General features: G+C 47.7%; 1 protein-coding gene across 1 annotated transcript in view; it reads left to right on the top strand.

Annotated features, from left to right (window-relative positions):
* The window catches only part of scgn (secretagogin, EF-hand calcium binding protein), a 61301-nt gene extending 38309 nt beyond the window's left edge, over nt 1-22992 (top strand). Inside the window, exons 4-11 of the mRNA XM_033014154.1 lie at nt 7594-7683; nt 8756-8812; nt 10823-10900; nt 13606-13661; nt 16969-17014; nt 19448-19507; nt 21435-21503; nt 22488-22992. Coding sequence (XP_032870045.1) covers nt 7594-7683; nt 8756-8812; nt 10823-10900; nt 13606-13661; nt 16969-17014; nt 19448-19507; nt 21435-21503; nt 22488-22616 — 585 coding nt within the window. The 3' untranslated portion in view covers nt 22617-22992. The remainder of the gene's footprint in view (nt 1-7593; nt 7684-8755; nt 8813-10822; nt 10901-13605; nt 13662-16968; nt 17015-19447; nt 19508-21434; nt 21504-22487) is intronic.
* Nucleotides 22993-23596: the final 604 nt, after the last annotated feature.

Here is a 23596-nt window from a genome sequence, read left to right as displayed (position 1 = left end):
TCTAGCCTTTCCCTTAGGCAGAGTCACCGACATGTGAACTGAGTCAATGGTGAAACCCCAGATAGTCCATAGTAGTGGAAGGCGTTTGTTTAGATTTAACTGGATGGAAAATGAATCCCAGTTTTCCAAATAACTTTTTTGTGGCTGTTACAGTTTGTTTGGCCAATTCCAAAGTTTTGCCCACAATGAGTATGTCATCTAAATATGCCATGACCATGTGAGTACGTTTCCGTAGAAACGCTAGGGCTGTTTTCAAAATTTTTGTGACAGCCTGGGGCTGATGATAATCCATTTGGCAGTGCTTTATACTGTCAGAGTTGTCCCATCCAGTTGAATTTTAAGTAACATCTGTGGTCACCTCGTATAGGCACTGAATAGTAAGCATCTTTTAAATCGATGCTGGCCATTGAAGTAACCTTTGGAAATTAATTGTTAAGGAGTAACAAAGGTATCTATTTTGTCAGATCTATGATGATGCGATAACCATCATCTTTTTTGTTTTTGATAAATATATTGGACATGAATTCTAATGGTTCGTGTTGAGTTTTCTCAATTACACCTTTTATGTAAAGCCGCTTCAGTTCAGCTTGCGCTTTTGATATTCCTTTATCAGAAGGCACGAACATTCGGTTCAGTATATGTTGAACTGGAGGGCTGTACTTGCGTATAAACTCTATTGTATATCCCTGGATACTGCTTAAGATGTAAGTATCGGTTGTTATCATGCTCCATGCATTCAGAAAGAGTGTAATCTCCACCCAACCTCCGTGATCCCTGTATATTGTAGGGAACCAGACCCACCTACCTCCATAGTTACCAGTGGTAGGTATACTTTTTGTAGGTTCTTTGCTGCTGTTGTCGCGCTGGGGTCTGGATTTTCGGTTTGGTTGGCGTTGGAGGTCCCCGCACCTTCCAAGAAGGCCGGCCTGGGCCATGGCCTAAAAAGACTCATGTTTTGGGTACCGGACCTTCGAGCTTTCACCAGTTCTGCTGGTGGGTGCGTGGGGGTGCTGTCTTTGGTCGTAGTGGGTTCCAGTAGGTTCTCTTGTTCTTGCACCCCCTGCACACTTGTCTTTCCTTCTGCGGACCCCTCTTCCAGGTCAGCCCAGAACTGACCCGCAGTGCTCCCCTCTGATGAGGTAGAAGCACTGTGCAGCCCTTCAAGAGGTACTGCTGTGGGTTTATCATAGGGCCCACAGTGACCCGACTCCATCTCCCGGAGTCTGTCACGTTGGAGCAAATGCTCCAACACACCGCTCCATCCGGCTCCAGCGCTCTCGGGCACTGGCTGCCCGCGGTTGTTCAAAGTCGGACTCCTCTAAGTCCACGACCTTGTTTGTTTTTGTGTCTAGCCTTACCGCCTGGCTGCGTGGATCTGGCCGGTGCGGAGGCGACATCGGGCACAGCTGATCCCACTATTGGTGATCCGAGTGCCGCTGGCTGCTGCTGGCTGCCCGCTGCTCCGCGGTCCTCCCTCACCAGCTTTGTCCTTACTGCCCTTCCGTGGAGTGAATCTGACCGGTGCGGAGGCGACATCGGGCACAGCTGATCCCATCTAGCCCACCAGCTTTGTCGCAGCCCGTTGGTTTCTCCACCTGTAATTAGCATGGTAAAAACACAAAAAAGACCGCAGCTCTTACCTGCAGGTCCAGGTTGAAATTGTCGCTACGGGGGAACGTCGTTCCACCCCGTCTGCTGCCGTTATTGACTTGTCCAAAAGTCAACGGCCCTCTTTAAATAGTCTCCCGCCCGGCCGTGGTGTTCTGGCCGGCGCGGGACCAAAAGTCGGCACAGCTAATCCCTTACGGGGCTTGTGCCTTCAGCTGCTGCTGGCTCCCGCAACTTTGCGGTCCTCCCCAGCCAGCTTTACTCGCAGCACTTGTGGACACTATATTGTCCAACTTCCCCCCCCTGTGAAAAACCCAGCGCGGGGAACATTAATTTTTGCTTCCCTCTCCCGCCCGGCCGGGCCCGGTGCGGGAGAGAGTCGGGAGCGAAAGTCGGGCACAGCTGTTCCCATTACGGGAGATTAGCGTGCCTTTGGCTGCTGCTGCCGGCTGCCCGCAACTCCGCGGTTCTCTCCCGCCAGCTTTCCCGCAGCCTTCATGGATCCGGTCCATGTCTCCACCTAAAAGGTAAGTGGAAGGAACGCAGAGTCTTCTTACCTGCTGTTCCTGGCTTTCAAATTCTGAAACGCAGAGTCTTCTTATCTGCTGTTCCTGGCTTTCAAATTTTGCCGCTAGGGGAACGTCGTTCCCCCTTGCTGTGACTTGTTGCAATGCGTGTAGCGATATGACACGCATGCGTCCTGGCGGGGTTCTTCACATAGTCACTCACGTGACTCCGAAGTAAAATCCAAGTTTAATTCCCCAAACACAAGTGGCACCTTTTAAACCTGGCTCCATCATCGAGTGATACAGCGTGGAAACAGGCCCTTCGGCCCAACTTTACCACACCAGCCAATATCTCCCAGCTACACTAGTCCCACCTGCCTGCATTTGGTCCATATCCCTCCAAACCTGTCCTATCCATCCACTCCATCCATCCACTGCTGCATCCGCTGAGTTTCTCCAGCACTTTTGTCTACCTTCGATTTTCCAGCATCTGCAGTTCCTTCTTAAACACTATCCATGTACCTGTTCCTTAAATGTTGGGATAATCCCTGCCTCAGCAACTGCGACCCCAGAGACCCGGGTTCGATCCTGACTATGGGTGCTGTCTGTACGGAGTTTGTACGTGCTCCTCCGCGACTTGCGTGGGTTCTCTCCGAGATCTTCGGTTTCCTCCCACACTCCAAAGACGTACAGGTTTGATGGTTAATTGGCTTGGTATAAATGTAAAATTGTCCCTAGTGCATGTAGGGTAGTGTTATTGTGCGGAGATCGCTGGTCGGTGCGGACTGCCTGTTTCCGCGCTGTCTCTCTAAACTAAACTAAGCTAACACCCTTCTATAATAGTCTCAATTACCAACACTTGGAATCCTTCAGCATGTTCTATGCCGTAACCCTTAACTCACCACCCATTCAATAGATTAATTACTCACAGTGCTGGTGGGCTCCATCCCAATACTCTACAGATTGGGAGATTTATTTGCGGACTGTCTAATACTGTTGGTCCTGCTCTTCCTCGGAGGATGGACCACTGTGGTGTAGAAGTGCTGCCCTTGGTGTTCCCACACATTTTGACTGCAGTGGAGCTGAATTTCTAAGGCACTGAAATACGAAAGTAAGATGAGAAGCAACTCTCTCCGGCGATGCCGGTGATTTTACTGGAGTTGCCGTTACCGCTGGTGAAACATAGAAAATAGGTGCAGGGGGAGGCCATTCGGCCCTTCGAGCCAGCACCGCCATTCATTGTGATCATGGCTGATCGTCCCCAATCAATAACCCGTGCCTGCCTTCTCCCCCTATTCCCTTGATTCCGCTAGCCCTTTGAGCTCCATCTAACTCTCTCTTAAATCCATCCAGTGACTTGGCCTCCACTGCCCTCTGTGGCAGAAAATTCCACAAATTCACAACTCCCTGGGTGAAAAAGTTTTTTCTCACCTCAGTCTTAAATGGCCTCCCCTTTATTCTAAGTCTGTGGCCCCTGGTTCTGGACTCGCCCAACATTGGGAACATTTTTCCTGCATCTAGCTTGACCAGTCCTTTTATAATTTAATATGTTTCTATAAGATTCCCCCTCATCCTTCTAATCTCCAGTGAATACAAGCCTAGTCGAGAAGTATAGGTCAAACAGGTCGAATGTGTAGGAAGGAACTGCAGATGTTAATCTCCACCGAAGGTAGACACATAAATGCTGGAGTTACTCAGCGGGCAGGCAGCGTCTCTGGAGAGAAGGAATGAGTGATGTTTCGGTGTCGAGATATTGTACAACGGATCAATGCATCTGTGATATCAGCTGCACAATTCTCAATGGCCGTACCATCATAGGGCGAGAATATAAGGCCCATCGGCCCATCCCTCCCCTACTGACCATCAGTTTCCAGGATTCTATCCAGATTAGCCACAGTGCACAGATGCAGGATGGAGGGAATCATGTTTACTATGAGATAAAGTCCAGTGGAGACTGATTAAGGATAGCCCATGTGTTTAAGAAGGAACTGCAGATGCTGGAAAAATCAAAGGTAGAATAAAATGCTGGAGAACCTCAGCAGGTGAGGCAGCCTCTATGGAGCAAAGGAAAATCTCCAAAGATGCTGCCTCACCCGCTGAGTTTCTCCAGCATTTTTACCTACCAAGGATAGTCCGAGGGTCCCCATTGAGGCGGATGGGAGGTCAGGACCACTCTCCAGTTGGTGATAGAATGGTTCAGTTGCCTGATATCGACTGGGAAGAAACTGCCCAGCGATAACAATAGACAATAGGTGCAGGAGTAGGCCATTCGGCCCTTCGAGCCAGCACCGCCATTGAATGTGATCATAGCTGATCATCCACAATCAGTACCCCGTTCCTGCCTTCTCCCCATATCCCCTGACTCCACTATCTTTAAGAGCCCTATCTAGCTCTCTCTTGAAAGTATCCAGAGAACCAGCCTCCACCGCCCTCCAAGGTAGGGAATTCCACAGATTCACCACTCTCTGTGAGAAAAAGTGTTTCCTCGTCTCCGTTCTAAATGGCTTATCCCTTATTCTTAAAATGTGGCCCCTGGTTCTGGACTCCCCCAACATCGGGAACATCGAGAAGCATCCAGAGAAACTGCCTCCACCGCCGTCAGAGGCAGAGACAATAGACAATAGGTGCAGGGGTAGGCCATTCGGCCCCTCGGGCCAGCGCCGCCATTCAATGTGATCATGTCTGATCATCCCGCACACCTACACACATCCTAGGAGCAATTTTCAATTTTCTCAAGCCAATTAGCGTCCAAACCTGTACGTTTTCGGAGTGTGGGATGAAACCGAAGGTCTCGGAGAAAACACCACACAAAACGCAACCCGAAATGAAAGCAGAATATTGATGGAAAAGAAATATTCTTAAACGTAGTTTCATTTTTAATTGATTTGTCTAACGGCTGGGTCAATATTTGTCCATGGTACAAAGTCTATTGAAGTTAATCCCAAAGTTTCATCAAGGATCTGATTTCAATGTTCAATCGGATCAAAGACTGAAACTGCATGGTGGCGCAGCGGTAGAGTTGCTGCCTCCCAGCGCCAGAGACCCGGGTTCGAACCCGACCACGGGTGCTGTCAGTGGGGAGTTTGTACGTTCTCCCCGTGACCTGCGTGGGTTTTCTCTGGGCGCTCCGGTTTCCTCCCACATCCCAAGGACGTGCGGGTTTGTAGGTTAGACGCCAACTGCTGGAGTAACTCAGCGGGACAGGCAGCATCTCTGGAGGAAAGGAATAGAGGTGACGTTTCGGGTCGAGACCCATCTTCAGGATTGGAGGCCAATTGCCCTACGAGGTGTGTGCAGGAAGGAACTGCAATTACTGATTTATACCAAGATAGACACAAAATGCTGGAGTAACTCAGCAGGCCAGGCAGCATCTCTGGAGGGAAGGAATAAGTGCAGTGTGACTTCTGAATAGGAGTAATGTCTGACGAAAGGTCTCGACCCGAAATATCACCCATTCCTTCTCTCCAGAGATGCTGCCTGACCCACTGAGTTACTCCAGAACTTTGTGTCCAGTCTACAAGGTTTGTAGGTTAATTGGCCCTCTGTAAATTGCTAGTGTGTAGGCAGTAGTGACATGGCGTCGAACTCGTGTGAACGGTTGAAGGATGGTCAACATGGACTCGGTGGAATGAAGGGCTGTTTCTATGCTTTAGCAACCATAAGGTCAAAAGTCATAAGGTCATAAGTGATAGGAGTAGAATTAGGTAATTCGGCTCATCATGTCTACTCCGTCATTCAATCGTGGTTGATCTATCTCTCCCTCCCAACCCCATTCTCCTGCCTTCCCCCCATAACCTCTGACACTCGTACTAATCAAGAATCTATCTGTCTCTGCCTTAAAAATATCCACTGACTTGGCCTCCACAGCCTTCTGTGGCAACGAATTCCACAGTTTTGCCACTTGAAAGTCAAATTTCTCCTCATCTCCTTACTATAAGAACGTCCTTTAATTCTGAGGCTATGACCTATTTAGTCCTAGACTCTCCCACCAGTGGAAACATCCTCTCTATCCAAGCCTGTCGCAGTTCTGTAAGTTTCAATGAGGTCACCCCTCAAACTTCTAAACTCCAGCGAGTACAGGCCCAGTGCTGACAAAGGCTCATCATAGGTTAACCCAACTCATTCCTGGGATCATTCTCGTAAACCTCCTCTGGACCCTCTCCAGAGCCAGCACATCCTTCCTCAGATATGGCGCCCAAAATTGCTGACAATATTACAAATGCGGTCTGACCAGCGCCTTATAGAGCCTCAACATTACAATAGACAATAGACAATAGGAGCAGGAGTAGGCCATTCTGTCCTTCGAGTCAGCACTGCATCCCTGTTTTTGTATATTTATTATAATAGTAATAATAATAATAAACTTTAATTTGGACTCAAGGTCCAGACAAGGGACAACATTACATAAAAATGCATTGCATATTAAAAACATCATGAGTACATGTAAAATCTTAGTATATCACTTATAAAAGCATCATCAATTATATATATATTTTTTAAACGTAATACATGAATTAAAATCCAGAATAAAAAGAATGATCAATGTCCTACAACGATGCCAGTGTTTCCACAACTGGGATTCGTAGCGTGTAGTGCTAAACCTTATGTTTGATAATAATTACATTTTTAGAGTCATTTATCCTGCATATGAATTTATACATGTGGTGTCTTAGGATAGCTTCTAAAGTACTGACTCCTGCAGCCACAAACATGTTACTAGCACTACACCATCTAGGTTGCCTTAGCAGTGTTCTCATGGCATCATTATATGACACCTTTAGTCTCTGCAAACTCGTCTTTCCATAGTTCGACCACAGGTGCGCAGAATAGAGTGGTGCGCAGTATGCTCTAAACAGCGACATCTTCACGGCATCTGCACACGCACCAAAATTACGCAAGAGAATATTCGCCTGTACATACAGCATACATCGTTGCCGATAAATATCCTCATCATCTGTCATTTGTTCTGTAATAAAATGCCCTAGATATTTTTCCTTATTACAGACACTAAGATTATTCTCAGACAATTTAAAATCAGGACATTTTAGGCATTTATTCTCTTTGGTTCGACAGTTCATACCAGCACATTTACAAGCATTATATTTAATATCATGTTCCACATCAAACACAGAACATATAGTAAGGAGCTGCTGGAGACCAGCGTTAGACTATTATTACTATTAAACTTTATTTCAGACTCAAGGTGCAGATAAGAGACGACATTACATAAACTACATTGCATATAAAAACACCGTCAAATACATATAAAAGCTGAGTAAATTACTTATAAGAGCATCATAAATGACAATACATGTTTTAGAATCCAGAATAAAAATAAAGATCAGTGTCCTACAACTAGACAACGATACCAATGTCTCCACACAATGTATACAAGCCCTCTTGAAATAAATGCTAGCATGGAGTTTGCATTGCAATGAATGAAGTGCGTGTGTGTTGAAGTCATCTTCCCATCCTGCAGCTGGCCAACATGATTCTCCCGGAAGATGAAAACTTCCTCCTGTTATTCCGGCGTGAGACTCCACTGGACAACAGCGTGGACTTCATGCGGGTGGGTAACTGAGCTCGGGATCTAGGCCTGGAGGTTCATCTACCCGAAGGTCACATCATTTGTCTGCGTTTTGCATTCGGTTTTAGTTTAGTTCAGAGATACAGCGAGGCAACAGGCCCTTCGGCCCGCGTGGTTTTTCTCAACTAGAAAGAAAGTGCTGGAGTGACTCAGCGGGCCGGGCAGCGTCTTTGGAGAACACGGATGGCTGATATTTCTGGTCGAGACCTTTCTCCCAAATGGTTGGTGGGGGCGGGAACAAAAGCTGGAAGAGAGGAGGGGCAGGACAAAGCCAGGTAGATAATGGGCGAACGCAGGCTAGGGGAGTAACTCAGCGGGACAGGCAGCATCTCTGGAGGGAAGGAATGGGTGATGTTTCAGGTCGAGACCCTTCTTCAGGCTGATGTCAAGGGAGTGGGAGGAACATAGATAAAGAAGTGTACAGATAAGGACATCTTCGGTGTAAACCAGCATCTGCAGTTCCTTCAGACACTAGGGGAGTTTTTGACAGACGGGTGTGTAGGAAGGAACTGCAGATGCTGGTTTACACCAAAGATGGATGCAAAATGCTGGAGTAACTCAGCGGGACAGGCAGCATCTCTGGAGAGAAGGAATGGGTGATGTTTCAGGTCGGGACCCTTCTTCAGTTTAGGCTGATAGGCAGATGGTTGGACAAAAGCTGGAGATGAAAATACAGAAGGTGTGATACAAAAGGATAGGAGGGTTGCGAATTGTGAAGCTGGAGGAAGGAATGGAGGTGGAAGGAGAAGGGGAGGGGAGAAATAGATGCAAGTCCAGGTTGGTCACAGGGGAGGTGGGGGGATGGGATAGAAGCGGGGTGGGGGAAGAAGGGAGAGGGGGAGGGTTTTTGAGCAGGTTTGACATATATAAATTACCGCTAGATTGTAGGGGGTTAGTAGGGGGCGGATGCGAAAGTGGGATATAACATGGAACTAGCCTGAACAGGTGCTCGATGGTCAGCGTGGACTCGGTGGGCCGAAGGGCCTGTTTCCCTGCTGTATCTCCAAACTAAATTGAACCAAATTAAACTCAGTTCTTCCGTTATCCTGTTTAGATCTGGCGTAAATACGACGCTGACAGCAGTGGATACATTTCTGCCTCTGAACTTCGAGTAAGTAAATGTGAAAGGAAGAAAGGGGCAACGTTTAATGGAGTTATGCGGGGCAGGTTTATTTTACACAGGGTGGTGGGGGACTGGAATGCGCTGCCAGGGGTGGTGGTGGAGGCAGATACGGCTTTTGGGAAAGCGCGTGGATGTGCAGGGAATGTTCATAAGTTCTAGGAGCAGAATTAGGCCATTCGGCCCATCAAGATCTATCTTTCCCTCTCTCGACCGGAGACCTCGGTTAAAACCCAGGCGGTCACGGGGAGAACGTGCAAACTCCGAACAGACAGCACGGAAGGTCAGGATTGAACCTGGATCGCTGGCGCTGTGAGGCAGCAACTCCACTGTGCCGCCCTTATTTTACAACACATTTGATCCAGAGAGAGAGTCCTGCGTTTAAAATCTTGAATTCCATATCACTGCTTCGCGACCGGTGGCCTCCCTTTACACTGCACTTCTCTGCTGGGCCACTTGCTCCAGCAAGGAATAGTTGAAGCAGGAGTGGTGTCACCATTGTTCAGTTTAGTTTATTGTCACATGTACCGAGGTACAGTGAACAGCTTTCGTTGCGTGCTATCCAGTCAGCGGAAAGACAATACGTGATTACACTCGAGCCATTTACAGTGTACAGAGAGATTTAAGAGTGTCAAAGTCAAAGTCAATTTTATTCGTCACATGCACCCGAAGGTGCAGTGAAATGAATTTGCCAGCAGCGATACACTTAAAAAGAACACACAATACACAATAAGATTTAACACAAACATCCACCACAGCATTCTTCACTGTGGTGAAAGGCAACAAAGTTCAGTCAGTCCACCGCCTTTGTTCATCCGTGGTCGGGGCCATGAAACCTCCGTAGTCAACGCTACGGACGGCCCGATGTACAGACCCTCTCGTCGGGATGATCAAACCTCCGACGACGGGACGGTCAAACACACTTGGAGTGCCCGAATCGGCACTTTCCTACCGTAGACCGCGGCTGTGGAGCGAAGGGCCTGTTTCCGTGCTGTATGGCTCGATATACACAGAAACAGGAACAAACGACCATAGAATCATCAGACACCCACTTATAAACGTGAATCCCCCACATTTTATTCTCCCCAGATTCCCAACAACGTTTACCCAGATTACACCACTCACCTACACTCGTTGGGCAATTTACTTTTAACTAGCTATTAACCTACCTAGCTCTTGAGGTGGGAGCAATGCAAACTCTGCACAGGTATGAGCCAAAAGTGGGCAGGTGGGACTGGTGTCGATTTTTTGGTTTAGATTAAAGATACAGCGTGGAAATGGGTCCTTCGGCCCACCAGGTCCGCGCCGACCAATGATCCCCGCACACTAGCCCTATCCTACACCAGGGCTAGTAAATCGTTCCATGCGTGTGTGACCCGCATACTAGCCCTATCCAACACACACACACACACACACACACACACACACACACACACACACACACACGCACACACACACACACACACACACACACACACACACACACACACACACACACACACGCACACGCAGGAAATGATTTACAATTTTACCTAAGCCAATTAACCTACAAACCTGCACGTCTTTGGAGTGTAGAAGGAAACCGGAGCACCTGGAGGAAACCCACGCAGGTCACGGGGAGAACTCCGTACGGACAGCACCCGTAGTTGGGATCGAACCCGGGTCTCTGGTGCTGTGAGGCAGCAACTCTACCGCTGCGCCACCGTGTCAAGCTGTTATCTTGCACTAGCATTATTCCCTTTTTCCTGTATTTGTGCACGGACATGTTGGCCAGCAGGGGCAAGTTGGGCTGAAGGGCCTGTCTCCACGCTGTATGACTCCGTGACGATGTTTGCCATCAACCTTTTGCAGGAAGTGTGAAGTGGAACAGAGTGGAAATTGCTTTTTCTCTGTCCAATTAGTTGTTGAAAGCCAAGACTGCACAGAAGAAAGAGTGGGTGAACTGAATGCCAGGCAACAATATTTTATTTGTTTATTCTTTGCATCTATTGTGATCCGCAGAATTTCCTGAGAGACTTGTTTCTTCGACACAAGAAAACTATTCCAGACAACAAACTGGATGAGTACACAGACACAATGGTGAGTCTGTCCTTGTACATCAGTCACTGAAAGTAAGCATGCAGGTACAGCAGGCAGTGAAGAAAGAAAATGACATGTTGGCCTTCATTGCGAGAGGATTTGAGCATCCACAAGAGAGATAGATAGGGCTCTTAAAAATAGCGGAGTCAGGGGATATGGGGAGAAGGCAGGAACGGGGTAATGATTGGGGATGATCAGCCGTGATCACATTGAATGGTGGTGCTGGCTCGAAGGGGCAAAAGGCCTGCTCCTGCACCTATTGTCTATTGTCTATTGTCTATAGGAGCAAGGACGCCCTACTGCAGTTGTACAGGGCCCTGGTGAGAAAACACCTGGAGTATTATGTGCGGTTTATTGTCTCCTAATTTGAGGAAGGAGATTCTTCCTATTGCGGGAGTGCAGCGGGAGTTCACCAGGTTAATTCCCGGGTTGGCGGGACTGACATATGATGAAAGAATAGACAATAGACAATAGGTGCAGGAGTAGGCCATTCAGCCCTTCGAGCCAGCACCGGCATTCAATGTGATCACGGCTGATCATCCACAATGCTCGGGGGTCGCGTAACTATTGGGCTGACTGGGCTGATATTCACTGGAATTTAGAAGGATGAGACGGGATCTGGTAGAAACGTACAACATTCTTAAGGGATTGGACAGGCTAGATGCAGAAAAATGTTCCCCATATTGGGGGTCCAGAACCATGGATCACACAGCTTAAGAATAAGGGGGTAGGCCATTTTATAACTGAGATGAGGAAAAACTTTTTCATCCAGTGAATCTGTGGAATTCTCTGCCACAGAAGGCAGTGGAGGCCAATTCACTGGATGTTTTCAAGAGAGAGTTAGGGGCCTGTCCCACGAGCATGCGACTGCATGCGGCATGCGCGACCAAACCGGAAGCGGGGGCTGCGTGGAGGTCGAGCGATCCCTTACGAGTTGACGTGAAGTTTGAGCAAGGGCGTACGGCGTCGAGACGCTGCGTACGGCGTCAAGACGCTGCGCACGCCCGTCGAGGTGCTGCGTACGCCCGTCGAGACGCTGCGTACGCCCGTCGAGGCGGTGCGTACGGCCTCAATGTGGCTGTGGGCCGGCAGGCCGTTGCCGTGCGGAATTTTTGGACAGTGTCAGTTTTTCGGAGCCCCGCGCGATGTCGGGACCAGCTCCACACAACTCCATACGGCTCCGGCGATCGAAGTGGGACCGGCCCCACGAGGCCGTATGGCTCAAGCGACCACGTTAGGTCGTGCTTGCCGCATGCAGTCGCGTGCTTGTGGAAAAGGCCTTTGAGATTTAGCTCTTAGGGCTAACGGAATCAAGGGATATGGGGAAAAAGCAGGAACGTGGTACTGATTTTGGATGATCAGCCATGATCATATTGAATGGCGGTGCTGGCTCGAAGGACTGAATGGCCTACTCCTGCACCTATTTTCTATCGTTTCAATGTTTCATTAACTTGCTGCCTGAATGTGAGCAGCATATTTCACAGCTCACTAACTCCAGAGCCGCTGTTTGTGTGTCAGACCAAAGCTTTTCTCTGTGCCCATGGATTTATTTCCAATCTACGCCATCCCAGCCTGGATGTCTTATCTGTTCTATTTGATGCAGTAATAACTGATTTGGACAGTCCTGTTTATTTTATTTTTATTTAGCTGGGTGCATTGTAATGCATTTGAAGATGGCTCCTTACACATAAGCATGTCAGCTGGCCTAGTTTAGTTCTTTAAGTTTCACTTTTCAGTTCATTATTTAGTTCATAGTTTAGTGTTTAGTTTCATAGAAACATAGAAAACAGGTGCAGGAGGAGGCCATTTGGCCCTTCGAGCCAACACCGCCATTCACTGTGATCAGGGCTGATCATCCACAATCAGTAACCCGTGCCTACCTTCTCCCCATATCCCTTGATTCCGCTAGCCTCTAGAGCTCTATCTAACTCTCTTTTAAATTAATCCAGTGAATTGACCTCTACTGCCTTCTGTGGCAGGGAAATCCACAAATTCACAACTCTCTGGGTGAAAAAGTTTTTTATCGTCTCAGTTTTAAATGGCCTCCCCTTTATTCTTAGACTGTGGCCCCTGGTTCTGGACTCCCCCATCATTGGGAACATCTTTCCTGCATCGATTTTAGTTTCTTTTGGAGATACAGCGCGGAAACTGGCCCTTCGGCCCACTGAGTCCGTGCCGACCAGCGATCCCCGATCTCCGCACATTAAAGGGGCTGTCCCACTTGGGCGACCTAGTTGGCGAGTTTAGAAGAGTTTGAAAAAATGACCTGTTGAAGACCTCCTTCGACTATGTAGAATTCCTCCTTCAACCTCCTTCGACTATGGTGAAGACTAGCTTCGACTAGCTACGACTAACTTTGGGAAAATTGGAAACCGAATAGTGGAGAGTGAAGACGACCTCCTTCGATCTCCTTCGACCTCCCTCCGACTATGATGAAGACTATCTACGACTACCTTCGACTACCTTCGACTACCCTTGATTACCTAGGACTAACATGCCGACCTACTACGAGCTACTACGACTAAACCTACGAATAAAAAAAGTATTGATTTTTTCCATGGCGACCTTTGTTTATTCGCGGGCACTTTTAAACATATTTTAAAAACATGTACACCAAGTTTATTAACATGAAAATGCTCATTGTTTGCATGTGGAAATCTATCTTGTGTGATGACCTCTCACTATTCACGATCAATTCATTTCAGATGAAAATCTTTGATAAAAACAAAGATGGCCGCCTGGACCTTAATGACCTGGCAAGGTTAGTTGAAACTATACGCTGCACCTCAACCTGTCTCTAGACGGCCTGGCCTTCTAGAATAAGTGTTGTAAACCCATGGTATCATAGACGTCTTTATAACGGATATTGGTTATAGCTGACTGTTTCTTTGAGAAAACACAGGCTGCAAGTTACACTACAGAGGCTATTTCCCTCCTGGGATCAATTTCCCTCCTGGGATAAATAATGTTCTATCGTATCGTATCATATAGAAGTTGCAAGGCAAAGAAGTTGAAAAGGCATTGAAATTGACAAGGCATTGAAATTGACAAGGTATTGAAATTGACAAGGCATTGAAATTGACAAGGCATTGAAATTGACAAGGCATTGAAATTGACAAGGCATTGAAATTGACAAGGCATTGAAATTGACAAGGCATTGAAATTGACAAGGCATTGAAATTGACAAGGCATTGAAATTGACAAGGCATTGAAATTGACAAGGCATTGAAATTAACAAGGCATTGAAATTGACCAGCAATCGCTTCCATCGACATTTAACTCCATTAAACAATGTAGCAAACAGCCTTTAGTGTTTTTAGCTTGCGGTAACAAAAATACATTGTTAGCTGTTAGAAAGAACTTTGTATTTGAAAACAACGTTGTTGTTTCACGGAGAGACCGCTATGTGGTTGGAGCAAATTCCTTGCTCGGTTATAGCGGACAACCGGCAATAACGGACACCCCCCACTCACCGCCACCCCCCACCCCATGGTCCGTGAGAACGAGGGTTTACTGTACTTAAAGCAAGACGATAACCAGTGAAGATAAACATATTTAAAGCAGATGGATTACCTGTGGGAGAAGATACTTTTAGACAGGTGCAGAGACGCCAGGTGTTGAATTGAATTGAATTGAATTGAATGCCTTTATTTCGTGCCTGCAGTCATACATACAATCATACAATAATAACAACAATAAACACAAATTAACACCACCACAGTGAGTCCTCCAAGCACCTCCTCACTGTGGTGGAGGCAAAAATCTTAGGGCTGCAGTCTCTTCCTTCCTCTTCTCCCTCTGCGCTGAGGCGATTCCCCACCGGGCGATGGTACAAACAGTCCCGCGGCTCACCGAACCCCGCAACGGGCCGGCTCAAACACCGCGGCCCGGGGTGGTCGAAGCTGCCGCCCTCCAGTCCAGCGGACGCAGCCGCTGGCCCGCGGCTCAACCCCGGATTCAGGTCACCGCCGCCAGAACGCCATCCCAGCCACCGGAGCACCGTTCCAGCCCCGAGCCGGATCGCCCTCACGTGAGTGCCGTTCCTCCCTCGAGCTGGGCCACTCCGACGGGAGTGCCGTTCCTCCCTCGGGCTGGGCCACTCCGACGGGAGTGCCGTTCCTCCCTCGAGCTGGGCCACTCCGACGGGAGTGCCGTTCCTCCCTCGGGCTGGGCCACTCCGACGGGAGTGCCATTCCTCCCTTGGGCTGGGCCACTCCGACGGGAGTGCCGTTCCTCCCTCGGGCTGGGCCACTCCGACGGGAGTGCCGTTCCTCCCTCGGGCTGGGCCACTCCGACGGGAGTGCCACAGCCCCTCACGGGAGAGTCTCAGCCCCTCGCCAGGCCGTCCTCACGAGAGCGCAGTTCCAGCCCCGAGCTGGGCCGCCTTCACGGGAGCGAGCCCAGGGCAAGTCCTGACTGGCTCTGCCTCCGGAGCCTCGAGGTCGCCAGCTCCGCCATTAGGCCTCAGCGCAGACGGAGGCAGAGAAGGGGGATACGACAAAAAGTCGTATTCCCCCGAAGGGAGAGACAGCAAGCCCCATTTCAACCCCCCACCCCCACCCCCCACATAAACACAACTTAAAAACCAAAAACGTAACTACACAAAACGAAAAAGAACAACACAAAAAAGTAAAGACAAACGGACTGCAGGCGAGCCGCAGCCGTTCCCAGCGCCGCCACTTCCGTGTTGGCAGCATCCCCACAGAAGTGCCGCACACACCTGCAAAACAAGAACACTTAGTAACCCGTGACATCCACCGCCATCTTGTACATGTCCCCACTTATAGAATGCACAACTGTAGTTGCAGTTCATGAGTTATAGGAGCAGCATTTGGCCATTCGGCCCATCGAGTCTACTCCGCCATTCAATCATGGCTGCTCTATCTTTCCCTCTCAACCCCATTCTCCCGCCCTCTCCCCGTAACCACTGACAACCCGTACATATCAAGAGTTTATCGATCTCTGCCTTAAAAATATCAATTGGCTTGGCCTCCACAGCCATCTGTGGCAATGAATTCCAAAAATTGACAAAATAAATTCCTCCTCCTTTCATATACGACCACAAGACATGGGAGCAGAATCAGGCCATTTGTCCATCGAGTCTACTCCGCCATTCAATTACACCTTCCTAGAGGTACATCCTTCCAGGGATGGCATCTCTGGAGGTCTGAGGAAGGGTCCCGACCCGAAACGTCGCCCATTCCTTCTCTCCAGAGATGCTGCCTGTACCGCTGAGTTACTCCAGCTATTTGTGTCTGTCTATGGAAGAGGTTGGGTAAGCTAGGACTCTATCGCTCAGATAAAGGGCTTGCGAAATGGTTGACACAATGTTGTACATTGCGAACAATTGGTCAAGACTCCTAGCATTTCATTCCCATTCTTTCCCCAGGTCCCCTAATAAACCCGTCTCGTTTCCAGTGCTGAAGAATGATCATCAACAGCCTGGAGAAATGTTCTCTTTCTCTTTCTCCTTCTCCTTCTCCTTCTCCTCCTTCTCCTTCTCCTTCTCCTTCTCCTTCTCCTTCTCCTTCTCCTTCTCCTCCTTCTCCTTCTCCTTCTCCTCCTTCTCCTTCTCCTTCTCCTCCTTCTCCTTCTCCTTCTCCTTCTCCTTCTCCTTCTCCTTCTCCTTCTCCTTCTCCTTCTCCTTCTCCTTCTCCTTCTCCTTCTCCTTCTCCTTCTCCTTCTCCTTCTCCTTCTCCTTCTCCTTCTCCTTCTCCTTCTCCTTCTCCTTCTCCTTCTCCTTCTCCTTCTCCTTCTCCTTCTCCTTCTCCTTCTCCTTCTCCCTGCAGCCGGGTGATGCCATCCGGTTCGACATGCGAAGGTGCCCGCCCTAAACAGGGCGCATGCTCCGGGTTGGCGCCGAGCTGCGGCGACTGAGGTTGCAAGCTGTTGTTGTTTGTTCGTTGTTTTTCTGCTGCTGTCTCTGTTTGTTGTCGTTCGCCTGACTGAGGTCAGTTGACAGGGCTCCTCACCACGGGGAGGTCGACAACATCAGCCCTGGAGAATTGTTGATATGTCTTCTGTTTGGATGGCTTTAGATTTTGGACTGACATTCTTTTCTATCACAGGATTCTATCGATGGATGAAAATTTCCTTCTGCAGTTCAAAATGGATGTAAGTTCAACATTCGAAACGTTCCTCAGAGAGCAAAGGGCGGCGCAGCGGTCCAGTTGCTGCCTTTTTCCCACGGAGGAAAAAATCTATAAACTAAACAAAAGGACACAGAGTGCTGGAGTAACTCGGCGGGTCAGGCAGCATCTCTGGAGAACGTGGATAGGTGACGTTACGGGTCAGACTAAAAAAGGGTCTGAAGAACGTCATCTATCCATGTTCTCCAGAGATGCTGCCTGACCCACTGTGTTACTCCAGCGCTTTGTGTCAATTTAGATTTTCATTGACATTGGCACGGTTTGGTGCCAGATACCCGGGTTCGATCCAGATCACGGGTGCTATTTTTACGGAGTTTGTACGTTCTCCCCGTGACCTGTGTGGGATTTTCTCCAGGTTCTCCGCTTTCCTCCCACGGACCAAAGACATACAGGTTTGTAGGTTAATTGGCTTCAATAAAATTGTAAATTGTCCAAAGAGTGTGTAGGATAATGCTTGTGTACAGGGATCACTGGTTGGCCCTGTCTCAGTGGGCTGTAGAAAATAGTCAAGCCTTTATTCCTACTACTAAAATGCATGACTCCACACTTCACTGCACTTTATTCCATCTGCCATTTCTCTGCCCACTCGCCCAACCTGTCCAAGTCTTTCTGCAGAGTCCCTGCTTTTTCCCTACACTACCTCCCCTCGTCCAAATCATTAATATACAACGTGAGGAGTAGCGGCCCCAGCACCGAGCCCTGCGGAACTCCGCTACTCACTGGCACCCAACCAGAAAAAACCCACTTTATTGCCACTTCTGCCATCCAGCCAACCTGCTACCCATGCTAGTATCTGCCCGTCGATGCCGTGGGCTCTCGTCTTCCTTAGCAGCCTCACGTACGGCACCTTATCAAAGGCTTTCTGAAAATCTAGGTAAATAACATCCACTGACTCTCCTTTGTCTGTCCTGCTATTTACTTCCTCAAAGAATTCCAGCAGATTCGCCAGGCAAGATCTCCCCTTCACAAAACTAAGCTATAAACTAAATTAAACTAACCCATCCTTTTTGACGCATTATAATAATAATAATAATAATAATAATAATAACTTTATTTATAAAGCACTTTTTTTAAATTTATTTTTTTATTATTTTTATTAGAAGTACGGTAAATTACAATAATACACAACACATATATCTTAATACATTTTTTGTACCGCTTCATTTTTTTGAGCTTTAAGAAAAAGATAGAAGTAAGGAAAGTAAAGAAAGTGCGCAAGAGTCGTGAAGTGCAAGAGAGTGTTGGGAAAAGAAAGCCCCTTAGAAAAGAAGTTAGAGAAGGAAGTAAAGTAAGAAAGTAGACCCTAGAAAAGAAAGAAAAAGAAAGTAGGGACAATCGCTCTATTATAACATTAAACTCCGCAGAAAGGGGACTACCAACCAAGTCTGTTTTTGTTGTTTTACCTCCCATTGCCAGGTCCTGATACCATTTATTTATTTATTTATTTTTTTTATTACTATTGCACCTCATGCTTGTAATAGGTCCATAAACGTAGACCACGTCTTTTGGAATTGGTCTGCTTTACCTGCTAAGAGGAATCTCATCTCTTCCAGATGTAATGTTTCAAACATATTTGATGTCCACATTTTTATTGTTGGTGTGGGCGCATTTTTCCAGAATTTAAGTATGAGCTTTTTTCCCATTATTAGCCCTTATAAAGCACTTTAAACAACCGCAGTTGCCACAAAGTGCTGTACATGAGAACTCATGGACAAAAAGTTATTACAAACCATTAAAAACCGTAAAACGAAGGACTAAAAAACAGTAAAAATTAAAAGACATTAAAAGCACTAAGAACAGGAGCAATGTCTCAGCCAGTGTCGAAAGCCAGAGAATAAAAATGAGTTTTTAGGGAGGATTGAATAAAATAGCTTCACGTTGACTTTGCCCACATTGATGGCGGCACGTTGGCGCAGCGGTAGATTCACTGCCTTACAGCGAATGCAGCGCCAGAGACCCGGGTTCGATCCCGACTATGGGCGCTGTCTGTACGGAGTTTGTACGTTCTCCCCGTGACCTGTGTGGGTTTTCTCTGAGATCTTCGGTTTCCTCCCACACTCCAAAGACATACAGGTTTGTAGGTTAATTGGCTTAGTAAATGTAAATGTTATCCCGAGTGTGTGGTGTGTGGGATAGTGTTAATGTGTGGGGGTCGCTGGTTGGCGCGGACCCGATGGGCCGAAGGGCCTGTTTCCACGCTGTATCTCTAAACTAAACTAAAATTTTGCAATTCCCTAGAATTATCCGAGATGAAATTTCCTGTTTTCTCGTTATCGTATATCAACCTATTTTTCATACAATTTCACCTTGATTTGGCTTTGACAACTCGAGCTATGCTCTCACCTTTTCAATGAAAATGACCACTGTTTGTCATTACTTTTCTCCCTTTTTTGCAAAGGCTTGCAGCCTGGAGGAACGAAGAAGTGACTTTGAGACGATTTTCTCTCACTATGACGTGGTGAGTGATGTTTATATGTCGACCTATAGTGGACACAGCCCAGACCATCACACAAACCAACCTCCCTTCCATTGACTCCATTTATATCTCAGGGAAGGGAAGCGGTAGAGTTGTTGCCTTAGAGCGCTTGCAGCGACGGAGACCCGGGTTCAATCCCGATCACGGGTGCTGTCTCCATGGAGTTTGTACGTACGTACTCCCCGTGACCTGCGTGGGTTTTCTCCGAGAGGCGTACAGGTTTGTAGGTTAATTGGCTTGGTGTAAGTGAAAATCGTCCGTAGTGTCTGTAGGTTAGTGTTGGTGTGCGGGGATCGCAGGTCCGTGCCGACTCGGTGAGCCAAAGTGCCTGTTTCTATGCTGCATCTCTAAACTAAACTAAAAGAACCTAAACTCACGCTGCCTCGGCAAGGCCAGCAGCAGAATCAAGGACGATTCGCGCCCTGGCCACTCCCTCTTCTCCCCTCTCCCATCAGGCAAAAGGTACAGAAGTGTGAAAACGCACACCTCCAGATTCAGGGACAGTTTCTTCCAATTTCTTATCATGCAACTGAATCATCCTACCACAACCAGAGATCAGTGCTGAACTACTATCTACCTCTTTGGTGACCTTCAGACTATCCCTGATCGGACTACACTGGCTTTACCTTGCATTAAGTATTATTCCCTTATAATGTATCAATGCACTGTAAAGGGCTTGATTGTAATCATGTATTGTCTTTCCGCCGACTGGTTAGCACGCAACATAAGCTTCTCACTGCACCTCGGTACACGTGACCATAAACTAAATTGGAACGGAAACCGTGTCACACTGTGTCCAGCCTCTCCCCTTTACCAACTTTTCGTTTGCCCCCCCCCCCCCACCATAATTAGTCAGAAGAAGGATCTCGACCAGAAACTTTGCCAGTCCATGTTCTCCGGAGATGCTGCATGACCCGCTGACTTACTCCAGCACTTGATGTCCTTTTGTGTAAGCAAAAATTATTGTTGATCTCCTGACACCAGGCCAGTCATAGGACTCTGTGTACCAGGAGTGTTCAGTCTCGCTGTGAGAGAATGCCTGGTTGGTCTGGGAGGTGCACACACGCAAGTGTACACGATTTTCCTTACAGGAGCATAAAGTCATAAGGAATAGGAGTAGAATTAGGCCATTCGACCCATCATGTCTACTCCGCCATTCAATCACGGCTGATCTATCTCTCCATCCTAACCCCATTCTCCTGCCTTCTGCCCAGAACAATAGACAATAGGTGCAGGAGTAGGCTATTCGGCCCTTCGAGCCAGCACCGTCATTCACTGTGATCATGGCTGATCATCCACAATCAGTACCCCAGTACCCACATCCATTGACTCCGCTATCTTTAAGACCGAAACGTCACCCATTCCTTCTCTCCAGATATGCTGCCTGCCTGGCTGAGTTACTCCAAGCATTTTGTGTCTATCTTCATGATAAGGGAATAATGTTCAGTGCAAGGTAAAGCCGGTGATGTCTGATCAAAGATCACTGTCACGGTGGCGCAGCGGTAGAGTTGCTGCCTTACAGCGAATGCAGCGCCGGAGACCGGGTTCGACTACGGGTCCTGACTACGGGTTCTCTGTCTGTACGGAGTTTGTACATTCTCCCCGTGACCTGCTTGGGTTTTCTCCGAGATCTTCGGTTTCCTCCCACGCTCCAAAGACGTGCAGGTTTGTTGATTAATTGGCGTGGTAAATGTAAAAAAAATATATTCCTAATGGGTGTAGAATTATGTTAATGTGCGGGGATCGCTGGTTGGCGCAGACCCGTTTCCACGCTGGATCTCTAAACTAAACTAAACTAAACTAAACTAAAAGATAATCCGAGGGTCACCGATGATGTAGATAGTGGTTCCGTGCTGCGCCTCAACTGAAAGGATTTACTAATCCTCGATTGTTGCTGATTATTTTGCAGAGTAAAACAGGAGCCCTGGAAGGTCCTGAGGTGGACGGGTTTGTTAAAGATATGATGGAATTGGTGAAGGTGAGTTTATGCAAGATGAATTGGCATAAAAAATGTCCGTTTATGTAACGTGAATGTGTGACAATAGACAATAGGTGCAGGAGTAGGCCATTCGCCCCTTCGAGCCAGCTCCGCCATTCGTTGTGATTATGGCTGATCATCCACAATCAGTACCCCATTCCTGCCTTCTCCCCATATCCCCTGACTCCACTATCTTTAAGAGCCCTATCTAACTCTCTCTTGAAAGCCTCCACTGCCTTCTGTGGCCCCTGGTTCTGGACTCTCCCAACATCAGGAACATGTTTACGGCCTCTATCATGTCCGAACCTTTAATAATCTTCTGTTTCAATAAGATCCCCTCTCATTCTTCTAAATTCCAGAGTTTACAAGCCCAGCCGTTCCATTCTCACAGCATATGACAGTCCCGCCATCCCGGGATTTAACCTGGTGAACCTACGCTGCAAGAATGTCCTTCCTCCAATTTGGAGACCAAAACTGCACACAATACTCCAGGTGTGGTCTCACTAGGGCCCTGTACAACTGCAGAAGGACCTTTTTTCTCCTACACTTCCTATGTTTCCACTGCCACTAAGATGAATATAAATAGCGCCAATACTAGCAATATTGTCGGCGGCACAGTGGGGCAGCAGTAGACTTGCTGCCTTACAGCGCCAGGGACCCAGGTGCAGAGTTTGCATGTTCCCCCTTGACCTGCGTGGGTTTTCTCCGGGTGCCCCGGTTTCCTCCCACACTCCAAAGACGTACAGGTTTGTGGATTAATTGGTTTGGTATAAATGTAAATTGTCCCTAGTGTGTGTCGGATAGTGTTAGTGTGCGGGGATCGCTGGTCAGCACGGACGCGGTGAGCCGAAGGGCCTGTTTGTGCGCTGTATCTCTAAAGTCAGAAGTAAAGTGAACATATAGTGCGTGTGATACAATGGAGTGAAAATGCATGAGGGCAAGGCGCCAGTCATTGCGTGACCTTTTTTCTCTTATTTTCTTCAGTCAACTATTACCGGAGTTGACCTGGACAAGTTCCGTGAGATTCTGCTGCACCACTGCGATGTGAACCAGGATGGAAAGATTCAGAAGACTGAGCTGGCTCTCTGCCTGGGACTGAAAATGAACCAATGAAGCCGGCCACGCGGCCAGCTGTTCCACACTGTTTTAACCGCACGTCCTAATCTAACCTTGATAACATTTGCCGACAATCCCCAGCTCTGTGCCTCACCGCGGTGCTCCATGTTTGTGCCGGAGAGGGGAAGTGAAACTCATCTCCCCCCCAATCAATCGATCAATCGATTCAGCACTTGTTATTGAAAAGTTCGAATGCTTTTGAATATGCATGCCTAGATGCAATGTGTTCATTAGGTCTTATAGGAGCAGAATTAGGCCATTTGGTCCATCAAGCCCGCTCCGCCATGGCTGATCCAACTACCTTTTCCTTCTTAACCCCATTCTCACTTATTTTTTATTGTCATTGATAAAACGATGCAGACACTATAAATGGCAAAAAATAAACAAAGTGCTGGAGTAAACCAGTGGATCAGGCAGCATCTCTGGAGAACATAAGTTCATAAGTTCTAGGAGAAGAATTAGGCCATTCGGCCCATCGAGTCTACTCTGCCATTCAATCATGGCTGATCTATCTCTCCCTCCCAACCCCATTCTCCTGCCTTCTCCCCATAACCCCTGACACCCGTACTAATCAAGAACACGGATGCATGACGTTACGTGTCGGGACCGCTCTTTTGAAACTTGGTCTATCCATGTTCACAAGTTATAGGAGTAGAATCAGGCCATTCGGCCCATCTAGTCTATTCCACCATTCAATCATGGTTGATCTCTGCCTCCTAATCCCATTTACCTGCCTTTTTCCCATATAATCCTTGACACCCATTCTAATCAAGAATTTGTCTATCTCTGCCTTAAAAATATCCACTGGGTTGGTCTCCACAGCCCTCTGTGGCAATGAGTTCCACAGATTAACTACCCTCTGAGTAAAGAAGTTCCTCCTCACCCTTCTAAAACTCCCTTTCTTCTTTCTAAAGGTACGTCCTTTAATTCTGAGGTTGTGATCTCTGGTCCTAGACTCTCCCACCAGTGGAAACAAC

Source organism: Amblyraja radiata, chromosome 2 (genome assembly GCF_010909765.2).
Source record: "Amblyraja radiata isolate CabotCenter1 chromosome 2, sAmbRad1.1.pri, whole genome shotgun sequence".
In the NCBI taxonomy this organism is placed as follows: domain Eukaryota; kingdom Metazoa; phylum Chordata; class Chondrichthyes; order Rajiformes; family Rajidae; genus Amblyraja; species Amblyraja radiata.
Note: the sequence above shows the minus strand (reverse complement) of the source record. Positions and strands in the feature narration are given on the sequence as shown.